Source organism: Haliotis cracherodii, unplaced genomic scaffold, assembly GCF_022045235.1.
Source record: "Haliotis cracherodii isolate W230 unplaced genomic scaffold, xgHalCrac1.p SCAF_3, whole genome shotgun sequence".
NCBI classification, from domain to species: domain Eukaryota; kingdom Metazoa; phylum Mollusca; class Gastropoda; order Lepetellida; family Haliotidae; genus Haliotis; species Haliotis cracherodii.
Genome location: NW_027266286.1, coordinates 22,158,912 through 22,184,961, shown reverse-complemented (window position 1 = coordinate 22,184,961; position 26,050 = coordinate 22,158,912). Strand labels below are relative to the sequence as shown.

The following is a 26,050-nucleotide window of genomic DNA, read 5'->3' as shown; positions in this document are numbered from 1 at the left end:
TGATCAGATCTTCATTGGCAACGAGAAGTAATACCCTTGATCTCTGTTGATCAAAGGTTGAACTGTAGGTCTGTCATATTCTGAACTAGGTGGGGGACATTTGGTAGATCCTCCAGGCATTTTGTTAGTATCATATGGTTGACCATAATATGCCAATTCTGTTAGGGGGAATCAAGTTTTTCAGGTGATTAGACACGTTATTAGTTGAAAGCATTGAAGCATATGTTGCCACAACTTTTGTTTACATGATTTTAGAACACTTTGCTCCTGGACACTTCCCCAGTCAATACTTATCTGTTATGGGACATCTTCCTGAGTCAAGGGAGTTAACTTACTGTGAGAGTCCAGTTTCCACCCTTGCTGAACGAGGCTAGATTTTCTGGGCTCTATCATAGCGCCACCAGTGGCTATTACACGTTATGTCCCTTCTATGTCCCTCCTACTGACCAATCAGATTCCACCTCTCATATAACTTGCATTTGCTTCAAACAAAATGGCAGCACCCAGTCAAGGCAATCTGATCAATAATCAAAATCTAATCTGTAATAAAACGTGTCTTACTTCCTGAAGTGCATCAAATCACGTGAGCACCTTGATTAAAATCATGAACAGATTTGGAAAGTATCTGTTGATGCCGAGTTGGCGGTTGCATGGCAGTTTATGAACCCAATTTTGATTGGACTGTGCACTGACTCGTTAATTGAGCCAAAATATTACTCCCTAATTCCTGCCTAGTTCGGCAAGTGTGGTAACTGGACTTTTACAGTCAGTTAACTCCCTTGCCTGGGGAAGATGGTTATGGGATTGTTCTAAATGTTCTGTGCCAACAGAAATATGTCAACTTTTTCATAAGATAGTGGACAGTGATATATGTGCTGCAACTCATTTTCAGCCTTCATGCATTTATGATGAAATAGATATAGGATCAGGCCCAGATGAAGATCTGTCTTAAGATCATGCACTCATTGTGTGAACTGCTCATGTTGATCTTTATATTGATGTTGTTAGATTATGCTCTCTGGGTGGACTAAAGATTGATGTTAGATCATGCTCTCTGTGAGGACTAACGATTGATGTTGTTAGATCATGCTCTCTGTGAGGACTAAAGATTGATGATGTTAGATCATGCTCTCTGTGCGGACTAAAGATTGATGTTGTTAGATCATGTTCTCTGTGAGGACTAAAGATTGATGTTGTTAGATTATGCTCTCTGGGTGGACTAAAGATTGATGTTAGATCATGCTCTCTGTGAGGACTAAGGATTGATGTTGTTAGATCATGCTCCCTGTGATGACTTAATATTGATGTTAGATCATGCTCTCTGTGAGGACTAACGATTGATGTTGTCAGATCATGCTCTCTGTGAGGACTAAATATTGATGATGTTAGATCATGCTCTCTGTGCGGACTTAAGATTGATGTTGTTAGATCATGCTCTCTGTGAGGACTAACGATTGATGTTGTTAGATTATGCTCTCTGTGAGGACTAAAGATTGATGTTGTTAGATCATGCTCTTTGTGAGGACTAAAGATTGATGTTAGATCATGCTCTCTGTGAGGACTAACGATTGATGTTGTTAGATTATGCTCTCTGTGAGGACTAACGATGGATGATGTTAGATCATGCTCTCTGTGAGGACTAAAGATTGATGTTGTTAGATCATGTTCTCTGTGAGGACTAAAGATTGATGTTAGATCATGCTCTCTGTGAGGACTAACGATTGATGTTGTTAGATCATGCTCTCTGTGAGGACTAAAGATTGATGTTGTTAGATCATGCTCTCTGTGAGGACTAACGATTGATGTTGTTAGATCATGCTCTCTGTGAGGACTAACGATTGATGTTGTTAGATTATGCTCTATGTGATGACTAACGATTGATGTTGTTAGATTATGCTCCCTGGGTGGACTAAAGATTGATGTTGTTAGATCACGCTCTCTGTATGGACTAAAGATTGATGTTGTTAGATCACGCTCTCTGTGAGGACTAACGATTGATGTTGTTAGATCATGCTCTCTGTGAGGAGTAACGATTGATGTTGTTAGATCATGCTCTCTTTGAGGACTAATGATTGATGTTGTTATATTATGCTCTCTGGGTGGACTAAAGATTGATGTTGTTAGATCATGCTCTCTGGGTGGACTAAAGATTGATGTTAGATTATGCTCTCTGTGAGGATTAACGATTGATGTTGTTAGATCATGCTCTCTGTGAGGACTAAAGATTGATGTTGTTAGATTATGCTCTCTGTGAGGACTAACGATTGATGTTGTTAGATAATGCTGTCTGTGAGGACTAATGATTGATGTTGTTAGATCATGCTCTCTGTGAGGACTAACGATTGATGTTGTTAGATCATGCCCTCTGTGCGGACTAAAGATTGATGTTGTTAGATTATGCTCTCTGTGAGGACTAAAGATTGATGTTGTTAGATCACGCTCTCTGTGAGGACTAAAGAATGATGTTGTTAGATTATGCTCTCTGTGAGGACTAAAGATTGATGTTGTTAGATTATGCTCTCTGTGAGGACTAACGATTGATGTTGTTAGATCATGCTCTCTGTGAGGACTAAAGATTGATGTTGTTAGATTATGCTCTCTGTGAGGACTAAAGAATGATGTTGTTAGATTATGCTCTCTGTGAGGACTAAAGATTGATGTTGTTAGATTATGCTCTCTGTGAGGACTAAAGATTGATGTTGTTAGATCATGCTCTCTGTGAGGACTAACGATTGATGTTGTTAGATCATGCTCTCTGTGAGGACTAAAGATTGATGTTGTTAGATCATGCTCTCTGTGAGGACTAAAGATTGATGTTGTTAGATTATGCTCTCTGTGAGGATTAACGATTGATGTTGTTAGATTATGCTCTCTGTGAGGACTAATGATTGATGTTGTTAGATTATGCTCTCTGTGAGGACTAAAGAATGATGTTGTTAGATCATGCTCTCTGTGAGGACTAACGATTGATGTTGTTAGATCATGCTCTCTGTGAGGACTAAAGATTGATGTTGTTAGATTATGCTCTCTGTGAGGACTAAAGATTGATGTTGTTAGATCATGCTCTCTGTGAGGACTAACGATTGATGTTGTTAGATCATGCTCTCTGTGAGGACTAAAGAATGATGTTGTTAGATCATGCTCTCTGTGAGGACTAAAGATTAATGTTGTTAGATTATGCTCTCTGTGAGGACTATGTTTTGTGTTGTTAGATCATGCTCTTAATCACAGGAGGAACACGATAGTTATATCAGTCTTTACAACATCCTCTTTATCTGCTCCAGGTATTGATGTCCTGTCTGACGTCGATGATGTTGCAGCAGTGAGGGGGCTGCGGAGACTGTCACCACAGGGACTGCAGGTGACGGAGAACTTCCCAGGCTTCAATGTCAGTGAGCAGGTAGCAGCCGAGTTTCTTAAGAGGATTTATGGTGAGATCAGCATTTCCTTCACAGCCCATACTGAGGAGGCGCACAAGATCCGCCTCCTGGAGATTTACCAACCTGGGAAGAAGCTGCCATATTTGGAGTCATATCTCAACACGAAGAGCGGGAACGTGGTGGTCCGCTATCAGGGAACCAAATCTTTCCAGCGTGTTGTGGTCAAGAAGGTTCTCCCTGCATGGAAATGGAGCTCTCTGGAGGTGAAGTTAAATAGAAGCAGTTTACAGGTGTCTGTGGACTGTGACAGCACACATGTGACATCGCTAAGGCAACCACTTGCGCCACCACCAGAGAGAGCTGAAGTGTGGGTTGGGAGAAAAACAGAGTCTGATAAACAGATGAAGGTACAGTCTCTTTATTAGTTGTTTGATGTGCCAGGTGTGTTTGATGTGCCAGGTGTGTTTGATGCATCAGGTGTGTTTGATGTGTCAAGTGTGTTTGATGTGTAAGGTGTGTTTGATGTGTCAGGTTAGTTTGATGTGTCAGGTGTGTTTGATATGTCAGGTGTATTTGATATGTCTGTTATGTTCAATGTCTCTGGTGTGTTTGATATGTCAGGTTTATTTGATGTGTCAGGTGTATTTGATGTGTCAGGTGTATTTGATGTGTCAGGTGTATTTGATGTGTCAGTGCGTTTCATGTGTCAGGTGTGATTGATATGTCAGGTGTGTCTGATATGTCAGGTGTATTTGATGTGTCAGGTGTGTTTGATATGTCAGGTGTGTTTGATGTGTCAGGTGTGTTTGATATGTCAGGTGTGTTTGATGTGTCAGGTGTATTTGATGTGTCTTTTATGTTCAATGTGTCAGGTGTGTTTGATGTTTCAGATGTGTTTGATGTGTCAGGTATTTTTGATGCATCAGGTGTGTTTGATGTGTCAGGTGTATTTGATGTGTCTTTTATGTTCAATGTGTCAGGTGTGTTTGATGTTTCAGATGTGTTTGATGTGTCAGGTATTTTTGATGCATCAGGTGTGTTTGATGTGTCAGGTGTATTTGATGTGTCTTTTATGTTCAATGTGTCAGGTGTGTTTGATGTGTCAGGTGTGTTTGTTGCCAGGTGTTTTTGATGCATCAGGTGTGTTTGATGTGTCAGGTGTATTTGATGTGTCTGTTATGTTCAATGTGTCAGGTGTGTTTGATGTGTCAGGTGTGTTTGATGTGTCAGGTGTGTTTGTTGCCAGGTGTTTTTGATGTGTCAGGTGTGTTTGATATGTCAGGTGTGTTTGATATGTCAGGTGTGTTTGATGTGTCAGGTGTGTTTGATATGCCAGGTGTGTTTGATGTGTCAGGTGTGTTTGATATGCCAGGTGTGTTTGATGTGTCAGGTGTGTTTGTTGCCAGGTGTTTTTGATGTGTCAGGTGTGTTTGATATGTCAGGTGTGTTTGATGTGTCAGGTGTGTTTGATATGTCAGGTGTGTTTGATATGTCAGGTGTGTTTGATGTGTCAAGTGTGTTTGATATGCCAGGTGTGTTTGATGTGTCAGGTGTGTTTGATATGCCAGGTGTGTTTGATATGTCAGTTGTGTTTGATATGCCAGGTGTGTTTGATATGTCAGTCGTGTTTCATGTATCAACTGTATTCACCATGTTTTTCATGTGTGGTTCCATGCCCCTCCCTTCTACTGACCCCTATTGTATCCCCTACAGGGCATTGTGTTTGATGTGAGGCTGTACCCGTCAACAGGTGATCACACAGACAGGTGTAAAGACATCCTCCACTCAGGTGAGGCAGCATGGCTGGTTTGTGATGACCAGGTCTTAGGTCATATGATACAAGTACATTTCAAATGAACTGCCTCCATGGTCTAGTGGTAGAGCTTCCACCTCAAGAGCAGAAGGTCCGGGGTTCGATCCCTAGCCGCGTCATACCAAAAGACGTTAAAAGATGGCTCTTGTTGTTACCCTGTCTGGTGCTCGGCATTAAGGTGCTAAAACAAGGACTGGTCGACTCAGAGTCAGAATACTGTGTCTGAGTGGGGTATTCATGCTAAACGGTGGCATGGTACGTCCGTGAGCTAGCACTATAAATCGTCATCAGTCCGAACTTTGGTGAAACCCAATTTCACCTCACCAGATTTCAACATGTTCAAATAGTTATTTTCCTTCTTTAACGTAGGAAACTAAGAATTTGAAATGACATACTAACAAAACATCTCAACAGTGTGAAATATATTTATGAAGTATTTACATGGCACATTAGGAATGGCATCAGGGATTTATCTTAACTTGCTCAGAGGCTGATATTCAGCCCCAAGTCTGCAGCAAATGATAGTAAAGGTTCCAAATTTGATTTAATTTTCTTTTATTTCCTCAGATTTTATGAAAACATGAACAGTAAAAAAATCCAATTTTGAACTTTCAAAGGGCACTTAGTTTGGAAAAGACATATGCACCTTGTAGTGAGTCTATCTTGTCACTTTGTTGACTGTAGGTGCGACACAGGTACAGTCAGATGACGGTCAGGGTGCAAGGCGTGGCACGGGGCGCGGCACAGGACGCAGTGTCAGGCGGGATGACAACCTAGAGGATCGGGTGTTGCTGCTGGAGAGACAGCTAGCACAGCTTGTCATCACCGTTGATACGCTCAAATCTCAGGTACAATGTTGTTAATGGTATCCAGTGTTATGTTTGAGCGTAGAGATATGTTGATATGTGTATTATGGCAGGTGTGTTAGGAACATTTTAGACTCTGGAATAGGGCTTCAACGGGTCCAAAAATATGGACTCAAGTCCCCGTGGGGTAAGACTTGGCTCGGCTTGTGTACCCACAATTATACATCTGTTCAATAAAATTGGCAATTATCCTAGCGTATACAAAATGAAAGAGTCACAATGACCTCGTAGATCACTAAGGAAAGCAATGTGATCGCGTATCAAATAAGATACCTTTGAAATTTGTATGCTGATTTGCTGAAGCTTCATTGCAATAAAAATGGTCAACTTGGAAAAAGAAAAAGTTTACATCTCAATGTAACACACACCATGTTCAGGGTGAAAAAAATATTGCACACGTGATCGTCTCGTGATGTATATTGCGATTGATGATTGGCTGGATTTTGGTGGGCTGGCTCCTTAGGTATACCTTATATGATAAATAAGATCATTTAATGCCAGCGCCGAAGGAAATTGTCAATAAATGACAAAATGTAGATAATAAGTTAAAAATAACATTTTCAATGTTATCACTAATTCACAAGTCAGTATTTACCATTTTCTTAATTCAAAACAAAACATTGAAAGATTACTTGGCTTGTAAAATTATAGTTGACTTCTATAAGATGTTTTCTCGACATTTGAAGAGATAACTAGAATGAGATACAGTAACACAATGTTAATATTCAATAAAGTGATATCCAGTTATAAATTTCTTATAAAAATATTGAATTAATAATGATTAACGTTACAACGCTTATTTGGAATGAATAGGTCTACTTCTTGCAATAGTTTAATAGTTTCGTAAAACATCCCTTTTAAACAAGAAATAAAGTACTTTTTTAAACCAGGAAATATCCTTATGAAATGGTTGTAAATAAGAGTAGTGATGCGAAAAATTACTAAAAGAAAAGCTATTGACTCTTTTAATAAATTTAATTGATTACTCATGAAAAAGAAAGTTACATAAAGACACGTTTCTATTAACTTATTGAAAGTCAACCAAATTAGAGTTATCTCCCTCGTTCGAGAACTCGAGTCCTTCAAACCGGACTCGAGGCCCACTACACTCGGCCTGTGCCCGAGTACTCGAGTACTCTTTGAAGCCCTACTCTGGAACCTATGAAATATTGAATTTTATTTTCTTTGAACATTTTCTGCATACAGTGATCCCTCGCTACAATGCTACCTTTGGGGTCCAAATAATTGATGATCGTTATAGATGATCAGCGGATTAACGAAGGTCGAGTCGTAGGTGGTAGATGACCAACAAAACAGTATACATGCTCTGCCTGCCTAACATGATCTACGTTGCACATTTCAGAGTTTCAAAAATGATTAGAATAGAAGTTATTTATGATTCATAGTGCAAAAAGAGATTAATCAAGTATTAATATGCGCTTTAAAAAACCCCATATCGTATCCCTTCGGCGAATATAACCAAGTTAGCGCTATATTGAAGAGCGCAATAACGAGGGAACACTGTGTTTAGTTTCAACTGCTGGAATTGTAAATATACTTGTTTTCTGGCCCTTATTTGAGGAAATATAGGAAGGCTTAGGATCTGATTTGGTTGGTTGGTTTGTTGTTTAACACCGCATTCAGCAATATTCCAGCTATATGACGGCGGTCTGTAAATAATCGAGTCTGGACCAGACAATCCAGTGATTGATATCATGAGCATCGATCCACGCAATTGGGATCAATGACATGCATCAACCAAGTCAGCGAGCCTGACCACTCGATCCCGTTAGTCGCCATTTACGACAAGCATAGTCGCCTTTTACGGCAAGCATGGGTTGCTGAAGACCTATTCTACCCCGAATCTTCACGGGTCGCTCAGGATGTGAAGGTATGTTGTGTGATGTGTGATAACTGTCATGTTGATGTTCTTCTTCAGAATACAGACCTGAGTAACCGAGTGGCATTCCTAGAGACATGCGAGTGTCGCCCCCTATGTTCCCACGGCGGTGTGGTCTACGAGGAGGGACAGACCTGGTCACGTGACCTGTGTACGGTCTGTCAGTGTGTGGTGTGTACTTCATTCTCAAACTCTCTGAATACTTGTCTTTAAGAAAGTGTCACTCGGATCATCAATATAAGTAAAACAAATAATTGAATTTAAGATTGCAAAATTCATATTCAATATACACCTCTGTGTGCAGTGGTATGTTTTTTTCTCTTAGTCCAGTTGTCTCCCTTTGTCCTGCTTGCCATGTAATCTTAGCATACATCTGTGTTTCAGGGCGGCCGACCAGAATGTAGCGTGCGCCCGGACATACCGTCCTGTCAGAGTGAGTGACGATAGTTCATCTTCGCTACCACTCATTTAACCTCAATACTTAATGTGACAGTTATTCTCAGTAAACAGTAGATTTATGTGAAGTCCACAGATGCATCAGTTTATGAATTAAATTTTCTTGCAATTTGAATTTGTATTTGTTTTTAATTTCAATAATTTTCATCACACCTTGAATTAGGTGTTATATGTCTTCATCTGTCAATATGATCATGATGATTCATTAGCAATGAAACTTAAATTTGTTTCTTCTACAAATCTACTGGACATATCAATATCCTTTTCGCAAAGGAAATTTCAAAATGGTTGCCGCAGTGGCTCAATTTAGTAAACAAACAGCCTTCTCGCCAATCTCTTCTCAAAAACCACTAGACATATTTATTTTCAAATATTCAGGATTTTTTAAAAGTTCTTTACAATGAAGGAAGGTTTTGATTTTGAACAATTCCAAAATGTTGTCATGTTGCTTGTTAGGAATATCCAATTATTTCTTCTAAATGCTTACTGTACAAGTCAGAATTTACACAATGTCATATAACCCTGTATACCATATTTTCTTGCCTATACTGCACACTTTTTTCCCCAAAAAACAAAGCTGTGTAGAAGGGGGTGCGCATTATACATGCCATAATGAGTTTTGATGTTTTTTCCCCACAACGCCAAGACATTACCGTGAGCACGCAACACTGGAAATACCATGTCAACAAATTCGTACTGAAGTACACAATGTAAAAAGTGTTCATTGCATATCTGGACTTATGTTTGTAACTTATTTCATTAATTTTATTCAAAATTCCGTTAAATATTTTTTTGATTAATTTAGGCGAAATCGTATGTGAACATGGTCAGATTACTGCTATTGATGCCTTGAAATGAACTTCAGTTGTCAGAGAATGGATACATATATCATAAATGCCATATTTTGTCTTGTTAAAAGTCATATTTGTTTTAGTTTGACGATTCTATGTCCACATGTAGATCTCTCGCGATCATGTGCGCGGGAGCCTCGACGGTGACTGGTCAAATTGTTCCATGTGAAGAAAAATAACCGGCAATAGCGATCAGCGGCACCGAAATGCTACGCTTAGGGTTATTATTATTTTAAATATATTTAGTAAAAGCTGCGACTAAAATAACATGACATTGGAGTATATTATTCCTGATAAAAAAATAGTTTCAGATACAATTTTTCCCGATCCTTGCATCAAAATCCTTTAAAGTTATATCATTGGGTAAGTTTTAACCAAATCACCAGTAGATTTCAAGTAAACGAGTGTACAGCTGATTGCTGTTTCCGGCTTAGTTTACGAGATTATACGCAAGGTAATCTTAACCCCTGCATGTAAAACAATGCCTAGCAAAACAGAAAATACTTTTATAACGGTAAATCATCATGTCTGGTGATTTTTTATATCAAATTTCAAATTTGTACATGACCTGGTTTCTTATCACTCGTTCGTTTACCGGAATTTCGCTGAAGGGGTACGGTGTCATTTTTTTCTGTGCTTAATATTCAATTTTTTTTATTCAAAATACTGAATTGGCTAGAGAGGGGGTTGCACATTATACTAAAAGAAATACTCTAGTTAAAGGGTTTAATCTGTCATATGATTGGTTGACTCAGAAGGCCAAGGTCACTACTTTTGAAATTAGCATGCTTACGGTTTATGACCTTGGAGATTGGAGATTTTATGATAAGATAATTGAGGAACACCTAACCTCATCGACAAGGCCACCCTTGAATAAGCTTTATGTGACTTTTATGAAAGTATATAACTCATGATGGTATAAAAAAGCAATTTATTCTGGAAAGTTTTAATGTTGCAGGCTGCTGTGATATGGCTATAGTTTTGTTTGTTTGTTGTTTAAAGTTGCTCTCAACAATATTCCAGCAATATTACGGCGGTGATATAGCTATAGTAATACCTGTTGGTATGGCTATAGTACTACATACTGCTGTGATATGGCTATAGTACTGCATACCGCTGTGATATGGCTATAGTACTGCATACTGCTGTGATATGGCTATGATACTGAATATTGCTGTGATATGGCTATAGTACTGAATATTGCTGTGATATGGCTATAGAATGCCATACTGCTCAGCTGTGATATGGCTATAGTACTGAATATTGCTGTGATATGCCTATAGTACTACATACTGTTGTGATATGGCTATAGTACTGAATACTGCTGTGATATGGCTATAGTACTGAATACTGCTGTGATATGGCTATAGTATAGCATACTGCTGTGATATGGCTATCGTCCCGCAAACTGCTGTGATATGGCTATAGAACTACATACTGCTGTGATATGGCTATAGTACTGAATACTGCTGTGATATGGCTTTTGTACTACATACTGCTGTGATATGGCTATTGTACTGCAAACTGCTGTGATATGGCTATAGTACTGCATACTGCTGTGATATGGCTATTGTACTACATACTGCTGTAATATGGCTATAGTACTGCATACTGCTGTGATATGGCTATAGAACTGCATACTGCTGTGATATGGCTATTGTACTACATACTGCTGTGATATGGCTATAGTACTGAATATTGCTGTAATATGGCTATAGTACTGCATACTGTTGTGATATGGCTATAGCTCTGCATACTGCTGTGTTATGGCTATAGTATTGCATACTGCTGTGATATGGCCATTGTACTACATACTGCTATAGCTACAGTGTTGTATACTGCTGTGATATGGCTACAGTGTTGTATACTGCTGTGATATGGCTACAGTGTTGTAAAGTGCTGTGATTTGGCTACAGTGTTATATACTGCTGTGATATAGCTATATATGTGTTGGCTGTAGTCCATATTCTGGTCTGCGAGACCTAACTGTAGCTAATCATGTGACCCAGGACACTCTCTGGTGTGGGACATCGTAACCCGTCTACACACCACTGAGGTCCCATTCTTTGTCTATAATCAGCTGGTAATTTGGATATGTAGTGGAAAATCCAGTATAGCAGGTCGCTTGGTATGGCTAGTCTTTAAGACTGCTGTGGTATGGCTACAGTCTTTAAGACTGCTGTGGTATGGCTCCAGTCTAGCAGACTGCTGTGGTATGGCTCCAGTGTAGCAGACTGTCGGGTATGGCTCAAGTGTAGCAGACTGCTGCGGTATGGCTCCAGTGTAGCAGACTGCTGTGGTATGGCTACAGTTTTTTTATACTGCTGTGGTTTGGCTAGTCTTTAAGACTGCTGTGGTATGGCTCCAGTGTAGCAGACTGCCGTGGTATGACTACAGTATTTCAGACTGCTGTGGTATGGCTCCAGTGAAGCAGACTGCTGTGGTATGGCTCCAGTGTAGCAGACTGACGTAATATGGCTATGGTATTGCTGGCTGCTGTGATCACAATGATCACTATGACAACACCATGATTCTATGACATCACAATGACTGTGAGACCAAGACGACACTGACCTAACAATATGAGAATGTGACACTGACAGTCATGGCGACAAGGAAGGCGACGTTGTAAAGGATTGAGAGAAATATGTGATGGTTTGTTTCACCCTTTGAGTGGTTATTGTGTCTGCCTTGTTGACCTCTGACACACTGTTTCCACAGCTCCCTGCCTAAGTTCCCCCTGCTCTGCACATGGCTCCTGCCATGACCTTGACCCCACTGCCGGCAGCTTCCAGTGTCAGTGTCAGCCTCCATATGATGGCCCGACATGTCAGACACGACGGAACCCATGTGTCTGGGGCCCAGAGCCAGGATCCTGCAACCAGTCCATCCCACGCTACTTCTATAACCGATTTTCCCAAGGATGTGACACCTTTAACTACACAGGTAGGAATTTGACACCTTTAACTACACAGGTAGGAATTTGACACCTTTAACTACACAGATAGGGATTTAACACCTTTAACTAAACAGGTAGGTGTTTTACACATTTAACTTGAAAGGTAGGTATGTGACACCTTTAACTACACAGATAGGGATTTAACACCTTTAACTACACAGGTAGGAATTTGACACCTTTAACTACACAGGTAGGAATTTGACACCTTTAACTACACAGATAGGGATTTAACACCTTTAACTATACAGGTAGGAGTTTTACACATTTATCTAGAAAGGTAGGTATGTGACATCTTTAGCTACACAGGTAGGGATTTTACACATGTAACTACACATGTAGGGATTTAACACATGTAACTACACGTGTAGGGATTAAACATATGTAACTACACAGGTAGGGATTTCCCACATGTAACTACACAGGTAGGGATTTGACACCTTTAACTACACAGGTAGGGATTTCCCACATGTAACTACACAGGTAGGAATTTCGCACATGTAACTACACAGGTAGGGATTTGACACCTTTAACTACACAGGTAGGGATTTAACACATGTAACTACACAGGTAGGGATTTCACACATGTAACTACACAGGTAGGGATTTCGCACATGTAACTACACAGGTAGGGATTTAACACATGTAACTACACTGGTAGGGATTTCGCACATGTAACTACACAGGTAGGGATTTCCCAAATGTAACTACACTGGTAGGGATTTAACACATGTAACTACACAGGTAGGGATTTAACACATGTAACTACACAGGTAGGGATTTAACACATGTAACTACACAGGTAGGGATTTCCCACATGTAACTAAACTGGTAGGGATTTCCGACATGTAACTACACAGGTAGGGATTTAACACAGGTAGGGATTTCCCACATGTAACTACACTGGTAGGGATTTCACACATGTAACTACACATGTAGGTATTTAACACATGTAACTACACATGCAACTAGGGATTTGAAACCTTTAACTACACAGGTAGGTATTTGATACCTTTAACTACACAGGTAGGGATTTGACACCTTTAACTACACAGGTAGGGATTTGATACCTTCACCTGCCACTTCTATATTTTCCTATTTGTAGGTAGATGATATGTAGATGACATGTGTGTATATGATGCATGGTGTCAGGAGTGTGCTTTTTAGGGTTAGCTGTATTGAATCTTGATTCTTGTTTAAGGTTGTGGAGGCAACATCAACAACTATCCCACCATGGATCAGTGCAATGACACCTCAATGCATGGTGCCTGTTGCTACCGACGATACTCTACCACACTGGTGGACATTGTGCAGAGTGACCAGCAGCTGGAGATCAGATGTGAGGTATGTACTGGTGGTGAGAGATCAGGTGTGAGGTATGTACTGGTGGTATAGAGACTAGAGATCAGATGTGAGGTATGTACTGGTGGTGAGAGATCAGGTGTGAGGTATGTACTGGTGGTGAGAAATCAGGTGTGAGGTATGTACTGGTGGTATAGAGACTAGAGATCAGGTGTGAGGTATGTACAGGTGGTATAAAGACTAGAGATCAGGTGTGAGGTATGTGTCAGTGGTATAGAGACTAGAGATCAGGTGTGAGGTATGTACAGGTGGTATAAAGACTAGAGATCAGGTGTGAGGTATGTGTCAGTGGTATAGAGACTAGAGATCAGATGTGAGGTATGTGTCAGTGGTATAGAGACTAGAGATCAGATGTGAGGTATGTGTCAGTGGTATAGAGACTAGAGATCAGATGTGAGGTATGTACTGGTGGTGAGAGATCAGATGTGAGGTATGTGTCAGTGGTATAGAGACTAGAGATCAGGTGTGAGGTATGTGTCAGTGGTATAGAGACTAGAGATCAGATGTGAGGTATGTACTGGTGGTGAGAGATCAGGTGTGAGGTATGTGTCAGTGGTATAGAGACTAGAGATCAGATGTGAGGTATGTGTCAGTGGTATAGAGACTAGAGATCAGGTGTGAGGTATGTGTCAGTGGTATAGAGACTAGAGATCAGGTGTGAGGTATGTGTCAGTGGTATAGAGACTAGAGATCAGATGTGAGGTATGTACTGGTGGTATAGAGACTAGAGATCAGGTGTGAGGTATGTGTCAGTGGTATAGAGACTAGAGATCAAGTGTGAGGTATGTGTCAGTGGTATAGAGACTAGAGATCAGGTGTGAGGTATGTACTGGTGGTATAGAGACTAGAGATCAGATGTGAGGTATGTGTCAGTGGTATAGAGACTAGAGATCAGATGTGAGGTATGTACTGGTGGTATAGAGACTAGATATCAGGTGTGAGGTATGTGTCAGTGGTATAGAGACTAGAGATCAAGTGTGAGGTATGTGTCAGTGATATAGAGACTAGAGATCAGGTGTGAGGTATGTACTGGTGGTATAGAGACTAGAGATCAGGTGTGAGGTATGTGTCAGTGGTATAGAGACTAGAGATCAGGTGTGAGGTATGTACTGGTGGTATAGAGACTAGAGATCAGGTGTGAGGTATGTACTGGTGGTGAAAGATCAGGTGTGAGGTATGTACTGGTGGTATAGAGACTAGATATCAGGTGTGAGGTATGTGTCAGTGGTATAGAGACTAGAGATCAAGTGTGAGGTATGTGTCAGTGGTATAGAGACTAGAGATCAGATGTGAGGTATGTGTCAGTGGTATAGAGACTAGAGATCAGGTGTGAGGTATGTGTCAGTGGTATAGAGACTAGAGATCAGATGTGAGGTATGTGTCAGTGGTATAGAGACTAGAGATCAGATGTGAGGTATGTGTCAGTGGTATAGAGACTAGAGATCAGATGTGAGGTATGTGTCAGTGGTATAGAGACTAGAGATCAGATGTGAGGTATGTGTCAGTGGTATAGAGACTAGAGATTAGGTGTGAGGTATGTACTGGTCGTATAGAGACTAGACATCAGATGTGAGGTATGTGTCAGTGGTATAGAGACTAGAGATCAGATGTGAGGTATGAGTGCATACCTCACTGGGATAGAGACTTGAGATCAGATGTTAGGTATGTGTCAGTGGTATAGATACCAGAGATCAGATGTGAGGTATGTACCAGTAGTATAGAGACTAGATATCAGATGTGAGGTATGAGTGACTGGGATAGAGAGTGGAGATCTACTGTGAGATTTAAGTTACTGTGATAGATACTTGAGATCAGATGTGGGTGTTACTGGATTTAACTATCAGAATATGTAAACCATTTAGTAGGATGAAAAAAGGCTTTGCATTACTAACAGGGCATGTGTGTTATTCAGAAACTTCATATTGGAGCCTGCAAGTCTCTGCACCGTCAACCAGATGGAGACTTTGAGACAGAGGTGATCAGCTTCTACCCGGGGATGACCTGTGAGGAGGCTGGGTGTGTCACAGCAGGTGCTTGTGTGGTGGGAGGGCTTATTGAGCCAGTGGACTCACAGTTTCGTCTCGGATGTGAGGACTGTTCCTGTCTGCCCGGAGGACAGGTGGAGTGCAGGTGAGTGGGTGGGACAGGTAGAGCACAGAAGAGTGAGTTTGGGGACAGGTGGAGTGGATATGAGGACAGGTGGAGTAATGGTAAATGAGTTTGAGGACAGGTGGATGGATTACAGGCAAATGAGTGTGAGGACAGGTAAAGTGCAGGTGATTGGATGTCAAAACATAGGTAGAATGCATCTGATTGTGTTTCTGGCCATGTTGTGAGTTAAGCATAGTAAGCGCCTGAGATGTGGCACCTGAGATGTGGCACCTGATGTGGTTGCGAGATGTTTTCATTAGATGATAATTAATTGGACAAAATGAATCTGTTTCTCCCTGAAATACCACAGAATTGTTACCATTTTGCTGCATACCAAAACAGCCATGACAAGACGCTTGTTTGTTCTCCTGCAGCTGTAAGCGTCGCAGTGTGAGGAAAGAGATCCGGGACATGACGAGGATCGAGATGGTCCGTTTCCAGAATGCAGTCCGCATCCTGCGTGAAGACAACACCACCAGCGTGTGGGAGTCGTTGCGGGACCTCTACATGACACACAGCATGCACGCCAGCGGGGGGGCCTACTTCCTGCCCTGGCATCGCTACTTCCTGCGCGACATTGAAAGGAAGCTCCAGGAGGTTGACTGCGACATCAGCATCCCATACTTTGACTTCACCACAGATATCGGCAACATGGCTGACGCGATTGTGTGGCAGCCAAGCTACTTCGGTGGAGACGGTGAAGGGTCCGACAACTGCGTGTCCGACTTACCGTTCGGAGGCCCTGGTACGTGGGCACCATGTGTAATGAGAAGTTTTAACACGAGTGTCAACCTGCCATCACAGCTGGAACTGGCATTAGCACTGGCCAGCGAAGACTACATGGAGATGAGCCTTTGTCTGGAAACATACGTCGCCTATCTCCACACCTTCATTGGCGGGGACATGGCGACCACATCCAGTGTATATGACCCAGTGTTTCTCGCTTTTCATGCATACATCGACCACCTCTACTGGACCTGGCAGCTGAAGGATCAGAACATGTTCAAGTTCCCAGCAGCCTTTGGGAGCATTCCCATGATTCCTTTCAATGTAGCTCCTCGGGATGTGTTCGACCTTGACAATCTGTGTGTGACCTATGTTCTCCCTTCTAAAGGTCACCCATGTAACAAGACTGACCTTGTCCTGAGGCCATCAAGGCCAGGTGTGCAACGAGGGGACATCAACCCTGAGCTGGCGTATGGCGTGGACAGCTATGACCAGTTCGGCTATGATGAGGATGGATATGACAGGCTTGGATATGACATATTTGGTTATAATCTAGATGGTACGTTTACTTAAGATAAATTTTGCATGGGTTGTATAGATTTCGTTGACTTAATCATGTTAATTTTCTTCTCATAAAAGAATTATTCTTAAAGCTCAATCTCATTAAAATCAGTTCTTAGTTCTTGCTACCGCTAAACAAAGATCTGAGGACATCCCATTACGGGTCACGTCAGACCGACCTTACGCGAACTTTAACCGACCAATGGAATGACCAATCAGAAGGCAGCTTTCTCGTGCTTTACGACACTAATTTCAAATTGGCGACTACGCTTCAAAACATATTTCGATTACAAAAATGAAACCTGAACAAAAAAACATTCTGGAATGGCTAGTAGATGGTCAAGATTGTAAGGATTCAGTCGTTAAACCAATAACTATCTTTCGGAATACCCCATGTTAATGTTTTTGAGGTTGCATGATTAGAAATCACATTCTTACTGTTACTTTCATAATCTGGTAAGCGGATGAAAGGTCGTTCTGATGTGACCCCTAATGGGATGTCTTCAGATCTTTGTTTAGCGGTAGCGAGAACTAAGGTCTGTTTTTAATGAGATTGTCTTAAAGCTTGAACAGTAAGAATATTTTTGGTAGGAGGAATTTCTGGTCAGGCGAAATTACAAAAAAATGCATTTATTACCCCTCCTTGACATTTGTAATCCACTTTAAAACTAAAAACCTAACATTGTTGTCGCTTAAAATATTAAGAACATGTGAGGAATATGGTCAAGGGTTTGAGGATTTTGTTTCCTGATAGTTGTAATATTTTCTCCAGGGTTTAACAGAGATGGTGTCAACAGATATGGATATGATGTTAATGAGATTGGAAGGTTTGGCCTTGACCGGGATGGATATGATCTCCATGGTTTCAACACTGAAGGCAGAGACAGGAGTGGTAACCCAGACACGTCAGGAAGGTTTGGGAGGGATGGACTGAACCAGTGGTGTCTCACACGTGGAGGTGAGAGCTTTTCCAGATCTATGCTTCTCACAGGAGTTGAGAGGAGGCAGATCTATGCTTGGCTTCTTGCAGGGGTTGAGAAGGAGCAGATCTATGCTTGGCTTCTTGCAGTGGTTGAGAGGAGGCAGATCTATGCTTGGCTTCTTGCAGGGGTTGAGAAGGAGCAGATCTATGCTTGGCTTTTCACAGGGGTTGGGAAGGAGCAGATCTATGCTTGGCTTTTCACAGGGGTTGAGAAAGAGGCAGATCTATGCTTGGCTTTTCACAGGGGTTGAGAAGGAGCAGATTTATGCTTGGCTTTTCACAGGGGTTGAGAAGGAGGCAGATCTATGCTTGGCTTTTCACAGGGGTTGAGAAGGAGCAGATCTATGCTTGACTTTTCACAGGGGTTGGGAAGGAGCAGATCTATGCATGGTTTTTCAGAGGGTTTGAGAAGGGGGTAGATCTATGCTTGACTTTTCACAGGGCTTGGGAAGGGGCAGATCTTTGCTTGGCTTTTCACAGGGTGGGGAGTGGATTGTACTCACCAGGAGTGGTGCAGGCCTATATATGTCGGGCATTTGGGTTGGATGGGTAGAATCTTGAGGACAGGAGGTGTCATGGACGAAAGATTATTAAGTGAAGTGTTGATACCTTTCAATGGAGTATAGCTGAGGATGGTAAGGAGACAATCACAATGAATACAGCAATATATCAATAGCTCCTTTAGGCTTGCAGAGTTAAAAATCTGTGCATTTGTTTCCTGGCAGGTTTGAACCGGGATGGCTATGATCAATATGGCTTCACTGTACATGGGTACGATGCTGAGTACTGCAACTACCTCAACAATGGCCCGTACGCCACTATCTACTCCATGAAGATCTTCGACATCCTCAAGCGGCAAGGAAAGGGCTTCTTGATGTCTCTGCCCCGAGTGTGCCCCGGGCTGGAACCCCTGCCTTCCCAGTGGGTGGAGCAGTACTGGGCCACCAACATCAAGGATGTCACAGGTAGGTCAAACTTACATATTTTCATGGAACAGGCTTGTTGGAGTATTTTATTATGCTAAAAATTGGAAATTTCTGGCAAATTATCATTAATTGATCAGTTGAAATGGACTTCTTATTACAAATGATCAATGCTGAAATTCCAAACAATTCCAAACTCTATTACTATACAAGGATTTATCTAGACCTGTACAGAGGTTGATGTTCGGCTCCAAGTCTGCAGCAAATGACAGTAAATATTACCAATTTGAAATAAAATTTTGCAATTTCTCGGAATTTACTAAATTAAGAAAAAAATTATTATCTAATTGTGAACAATATCACAGGGTTTTTTCCCAATTTTCCAGCCAAAGGCACAGTTTGAAATCCCAGATAAATCCTTGCTATATATACTTTCTTGAAAAATACAACATTTGGAAATGCAGACAAAATCACAAGTGATCCACCAGAGAATGTTCTGTCCTGAAATAATCATTGTGCTGTACACCATGCAGGAAGGCAGGCTAGCTGTTTCCTCAGTAAGAAATGACTGTTTTAGATAAGATGTTTCTATTCTCCAGGAATGGTTCCTGTGAACATGTCCGTCCAGGCATCACTGCCATCCTCACGGTTCTGTTTTGACGTGGACCAGTTCATTAGTCCATGTCCATGTGACAAGCCCATAGCAACGTGCTCCACCAACCCCTGTGCAGGCGCCACATGTCGGGCCTTCCCGGGGGCCCAGTGCCAGGTCAGCTTCTGTGGGGAGTGCTCTGCCCAGTGGTTCTACAACAACATGCTGGTGGACTGCCAGGAGGAGAGAGGTAGGGGAACACTTGCAGGGCATCAGTGATGTAGGGGAACACTAGCAGGGCATCAGTGATGCAGGGGAACACTAGCAGGGCATCAGTGACCTAGGGGAACACTAGCAGGGCATCAGTGATGTAGGGGAACACTTCCAGGGCATCAGTGACCTAGGGGAACACTTGCAGGGCATCAGTGACCTAGGGGAACACTTGCAGGGCATCAGTGATGTAGGGGAACACTTGCAGGACATTGGTGACCTAGGGGAACACTTGCAGGTCATCGGTGATGTAGGAGAACACTTGCAGGGCATCAGTGACCGAGGGGAACACTTGCAGGGTATCAGTGATGTAGGGGGACACATGCAGGGCATCAGTGACCTAGAGGAACACTTGCAGGGCATCAGTGACCTAGAGGAACACTTGCATGGCATCAGTGACCTAGAGGAACACTTGCAGGGCATCAGTGCTGTAGGGGAACACTAGCAGGGCATCAGTGATGTAGGGGGACACTTGCAGGGCATCAGTGACCTAGAGGAACACTTGCAGGGCATCAGTGATGTAGGGGAACACTTGCAGGGCATCAGTGACCTAGAGGAACACTTGCATGTCATCAGTGACCTAGAGGAACACTTGCAGGGCATCAGTGATGTAGGGGAACACTTGCAGGGCATCAGTGATGTAGGGGAACACTTGCAGGTCATCAGTGATGTAGGGGGACACTTGCAGGGCATCAGTGATGTAGGGGGACACATGCAGGTCATCAGTGATGTAGGGGGACACATGCAGGGCATCAGTGATGTAGGGGGACACTTGCAGGGCATCAGTGATGTAGGGGGACACTTGCAGGGTATCAGTGATGTAGGGGGACACTTGCAGGTCATCGTTGATGTAGGGGGACACTTGCAGGGCATCAGTGATGTAGGGGGACACTTGCAGGTCATCAGTGATGTAGGGGGACACTTGCAGGGCATCAGTGATGTAAGGGGACACTTGCAGGGCATCAGTGATGTAGGGGGACACTTGCAGGGCATCAGTGATGTAGGGGGACACTTGCAGGGTATCAGTGATGTAGGGGGACACTTGCAGGGTATCAGTGATGTAGGGGGACACTTGCAGGTCATCAGTGATGTAGAGGAACACATGCAGGGCATCAGTGATGTAGGGGACACATGCAGGTCATCAGTGATGTAGGGGGACACATGCAGGTCATCAGTGATGTAGGGGGACACTTGCAGGGTATCAGTGATGTAGGGGGACACTTGCAGGTCATCAGTGATGTAGGGGGACACTTGCAGGGTATCAGTGATGTAGGGGGACACTTGCAGGGTATCAGTGATGTAGGGGGACACTTGCAGGTCATCAGTGATGTAGGGGGACACTTGCAGGGTATCAGTGATGTAGGGGGACACTTGCAGGGTATCAGTGATGTAGGGGGACACATGCAGGTCATCAGTGATGTAGGGGGACACTTGCAGGGTATCAGTGATGTAGGGGGACACATGCAGGGTATCAGTGATGTAGGGGGACACATGCAGGGCATCAGTGATGTAGGGGGACACATGCAGGTCATCAGTGATGTAGGGGGACACATGCAGGGCATCAGTGATGTAGGGGGACACATGCAGGTCATCAGTGATGTAGGGGGACACATGCAGGTCATCAGTGATGTAGGGGGACACATGCAGGGCATCAGTGATGTAGGGGGACACATGCAGGGCATCAGTGATGTAGGGGGACACATGCAGGGCATCAGTGATGTAGGGGGACACATGCAGGGCATCAGTGATGTAGGGGGACACATGCAGGGCATCAGTGATGTAGGGGGACACATGCAGGTCATCAGTGATGTAGGGGGACACATGCAGGGCATCAGTGATGTAGGGGGACACTTGCAGGGTATCAGTGATGTAGGGGGACACTTGCAGGGCATCAGTGATGTAGGGGGACACTTGCAGGGTATCAGTGATGTAGGGGGACACTTGCAGGTCATCAGTGATGTAGGGGGACACATGCAGGTCATCAGTGATGTAGGGGGACACATGCAGGGCATCAGTGATGTAGGGGGACACTTGCAGGGCATCAGTGATGTAGGGGGACACTTGCAGGGCATCAGTGATGTAGGGGGACACTTGCAGGGCATCAGTGATGTAGGGTGACACTTGCAGGGCATCCTGACCTAGGGGAACACTTGCAGGGCATCAGTGATGTAGGGGATATTGTGGTGAGGTCATCAGTGACAAAGGATATGCTATGTGAGGTCGTCTTGACCAAGTTGATGTCAGGGTGAGGTCATCTTGACCAAGGGGATATCATGGTGAGGTCATCAGTGACCAAGTGGATATTATGGTGAGGTCATCTTTGACCAAGGGGATGTTCTGCTAAGGCCATCAGAGTTGACCTAAGCATTGTTCTGCTATAAGAGGGAATGTTTTTAGTGTACTGAGTGGAGATTTTGCTGACATGAGCCTCTCTATGAGCCTTGTAGTGAACCTCTCCAAATCTTTCCAAATGATAGGGACTTGTTTGATGGTTTTATAACATTATTCCAAGCTGTGTCTGGAACTTCTTAGGAACCAACACATTTCAAAAATTGTCAGCCAAAACATTTGAGGCAGGGAGACATACTGTTGCAATATAAATTACAACACACAACAAGTCAACTAGAAGCTTTACTGCTACCACACCGAGTTCCCACAGACTCTGTGGTGACAGAAGAGGCCTACATATTAATATGAAAGTTATGTTTGTCACATTATATAGATAATGCATTAATAATTTAATCAGTTTATTTTTAATAAAAACATTAAGCTGACACATTCATAACGTCCAGATTAAGCTAATTATTGCGATTTTAAGATTTCATAATAGAAGCTACCGGTATTTTGATTGTTAAAGGAATCAGAAAATGATGACATAAAAAATTTAATTTATGATCTAGCACCACATATTTCCTGATGATAGTGGCTTTCCACTCACTGACAAAATTTTGAAGCTTTGTATAAATATCATGTGCAAAGATTCATTTGATGTTTGGTATCGTTAGAAAGTTCTGAACATCAATAATATTACAGTAACCTCTCCAGAAGTATTGTCATAGTTGTAACATGCCTTTTTATTGGATAGAAATCGGTTTCAAGTGACGCTTTTGCCATAATTCAATATAAGGATTGTGATCAAGCACATGACCTAAGGCAGCCAATCAATTTACAGCAAATGGATACCATCCTGTATAATATATTTCAGATTAAGACGAAAGTCTTTGGTTAAATCATGTTTAATTTTTAAGATTTTAAGCAGTAATTTGCGACCCATGTTTAAAATATGGACATATCATGCTAGGCTAAGACCTGTGACAAAGACTTTTCATGCATATATATTGGCATTAAACATCGTGTCCAAGCCTAAAAATCAAGGCAACAAATCCTGAGATGTCATTTGACTTACATAACACGATCACACAAAAAGATGGAAATAGTAACTTAGATGTTTATTGCTTAAAGTAAATATCAGATTATGTCGTCTGGATGATTGTTGTTGAATGTCACTTGTTGAATATGGTTGACAATATATCCAGCTATGTGTCACTAATCCTATTTCATCAGTGATGTGGGGTGGTCGGGTAGCCTAGTGGTTAAAGTGTTCACTTGTCACGCAAGACTCAGTTTTGATTCCCAGCTTGGGTACAATGTGTGAAGCCCATTTCTGGAATATTGCTGGAATATTGCTAAAATTGGCATAAATTGCTAAAATTGGCATAAAACCATACTCACTCACTCACTCATCAGTGAGGCACCAAATGTTTTCATTTCCAGACTTCTGCAACCCAAACCCGTGTGAGCATGGCGGGACCTGTATGGAGTCCATCTGGATCAACGAGCCGCACCTTGTCACATGCATTTGTCCCCCGGGATACGACGGCCATCTTTGTCAGTATGAAGTGGAGGACGCCTGTACACTGCCCCTCAGTACTGGTAGGTCTCCTGTATACTGCCCCTCAGTACTGGTAGGTCTCCTGTATACTGCCCCTCAGTACTGGTAGGTCTCCTGTATACTGCCCCTCAGTACTGGTAGGTCTCCTGTATACTGCCCCTCAGTACTGGTAGGTCTCCTGTATACTGCGCCTCAGTACTGGTAGGTCTCCTGTATACTGCCCCTCAGTACTGGTAGGTCTCCTGTATACTGCCCCTCAGTACTGGTAGGTCTCCTGTATACTGCCCCTCAGTACTGGTAGGTCTCCTGTACACTGTCCCCTCAGTACTGGTAGGTCTCCTGTACACTGCCCCTCAGTACTGGTAGGTCTCCTGTACACTTCCCCTCAGTACTGGTAGGTCTTCTGTATACTGCCCCTCAGTACTGGTAGGTCTCCTGTACACTGCCCCTCAGTACTGGTAGGTCTCCTGCCCCTCAGTACTGGTAGGTCTCCTGTATACTGCCCCTCAGTACTGGTAGGTCTCCTGTACACTGCCCCTTAGTACTGGTAGGTCTCCTATATACTGCCCCTCAGTACTGGTAGGTCTCCTGTACACTGCCCCTCAGTACTGGTAGGTCTCCTGTACACTGCCCCACAGTACTGGTAGGTCTCCTGAACACTGCCCCTCAGTACTGGTAGGTCTCCTGTACACTGCCCCTCAGTACTGGTAGGTCTCCTGTACACTTCCCCTCAGTACTGGTAGGTCTTCTGTATACTGCCCCTCAGTACTGGTAGGTCTCCTGTACACTGCCCCTCAGTACTGGTAGGTCTCCTGCCCCTCAGTACTGGTAGGTCTCCTGTATACTGCCCCTCAGTACTGGTAGGTCTCCTGTACACTGCCCCTTAGTACTGGTAGGTCTCCTGTATACTGCCCCTCAGTACTGGTAGGTCTCCTGTACACTGCCCCTCAGTACTGGTAGGTCTCCTGTACACTGCCCCACAGTACTGGTAGGTCTCCTGAACACTGCCCCTCAGTACTGGTAGGTCTCCTGTACACTGCCCCTCAGTACTGGTAGGTCTCCTGTACACTGTCCCCTCAGTACTGGTAGGTCTCCTGTATACTGCCCCTCAGTACTGGTAGGTCTTCTGTATACTGCCCCTCAGTACTGGTAGGTCTCCTGTATACTGCCCCTCAGTACTGGTAGGTCTTCTGTATACTGCCCCTCAGTACTGGTAGGTCTTCTGTATACGTCCCCTCAGTACTGGTAGGTCTTCTGTATACTGCCACTCAGTACTGGTAGGTCTCCTGTATACTGCCCCTCAGTACTGGTAGGTCTCCTGTACACTTCCCCTCAGTACTGGTAGGTCTCCTGTACACTTCCCCTCAGTACCGGTAGGTCTCCTGTACACTTCCCCTCAGTACTGGTAGGTCTCCTGTACACTGCCCCTCAGTACCGGTAGGTCTCCTGTACACTTCCCCTCAGTACTGGTAGGTCTCCTGTACACTTCCCCTCAGTACTGGTAGGTCTCCTGTATACTGCCCCTCAGTACTGGTAGGTCTCCTGTACACTGCCCCTCAGTACTGGTAGGTCTCCTGCCCTGTATGTAGTTCAGTGTATCCTGTCATACTCCCTGCACTGGTATTCTGAGTTGTTTTGTGTATATCCCTGCAGGTGGCTGCAGTGCCCGGGAGACTCGCTGGTACTTCGACTACCGTCAACAGAAGTGTCTGGAGTTCATCTACACGGGTTGTGGCGGCAACGGTAACAACTTCGCCAGCATCAACTCCTGCCAGGCGCGTTGTCTCATTGGGGCATGCTGCTACCGAGAACCTCTCTTCCCAGAGAGAATCATCGGATATGACAGACAGGGATATGACAGGTCTGGGGATATCTCTTCATGAGACACGGTTAAATGGACTTTCGATATGCTAGTATGATGGGTGATATCTCTTCATGAGACATGGTTAAATGGACTTTTGGATATGCTAGTTTGATGGGTGATATCTCTTCATGAGACATGGTTAAATGGACTTTTGGATATGCTAGTTTGATGGGTGATATCTCTTCATGAGACATGGTTAAATGGACTTTTGGATATGCTAGTATGATGGGTGATATCTCTTCATGAGACATGGTTAAATGGACTTTTGGATATGCTAGTATGATGGGTGATATCTCTTCATGAGACATGGTTAAATGGACTTTTGGATATGCTAGTTTGATGGGTGATATCTCTTCATGAGACATGGTTAAATGGACTTTTGGATATGCTAGTATGATGGGTGATATCTCTTCATGAGACATGGTTAAATGGACTTTTGGATATGCTAGTATGATGGGTGATATCTCTTCATGAGACATGGTTAAATGGACTTTTGGATATGCTA

General features: G+C 43.1%; 1 protein-coding gene across 1 annotated transcript in view; it reads left to right on the top strand.

Annotated features, from left to right (window-relative positions):
- LOC139474085 (uncharacterized) overlaps window positions 1–26,050 on the top strand; it is a 189,606-nt gene that overhangs the window by 27,738 nt on the left and 135,818 nt on the right. The window contains exons 3-16 of the mRNA XM_071256950.1: window positions 3,285–3,787; window positions 5,094–5,169; window positions 5,878–6,041; window positions 7,999–8,130; window positions 8,344–8,392; window positions 11,988–12,212; window positions 13,424–13,566; window positions 15,497–15,714; window positions 16,110–17,020; window positions 17,795–17,980; window positions 18,730–18,969; window positions 19,527–19,769; window positions 23,564–23,722; window positions 25,335–25,542. Coding sequence (XP_071113051.1) covers window positions 3,285–3,787; window positions 5,094–5,169; window positions 5,878–6,041; window positions 7,999–8,130; window positions 8,344–8,392; window positions 11,988–12,212; window positions 13,424–13,566; window positions 15,497–15,714; window positions 16,110–17,020; window positions 17,795–17,980; window positions 18,730–18,969; window positions 19,527–19,769; window positions 23,564–23,722; window positions 25,335–25,542 — 3,457 coding nt within the window. The remainder of the gene's footprint in view (window positions 1–3,284; window positions 3,788–5,093; window positions 5,170–5,877; window positions 6,042–7,998; window positions 8,131–8,343; window positions 8,393–11,987; window positions 12,213–13,423; window positions 13,567–15,496; window positions 15,715–16,109; window positions 17,021–17,794; window positions 17,981–18,729; window positions 18,970–19,526; window positions 19,770–23,563; window positions 23,723–25,334; window positions 25,543–26,050) is intronic.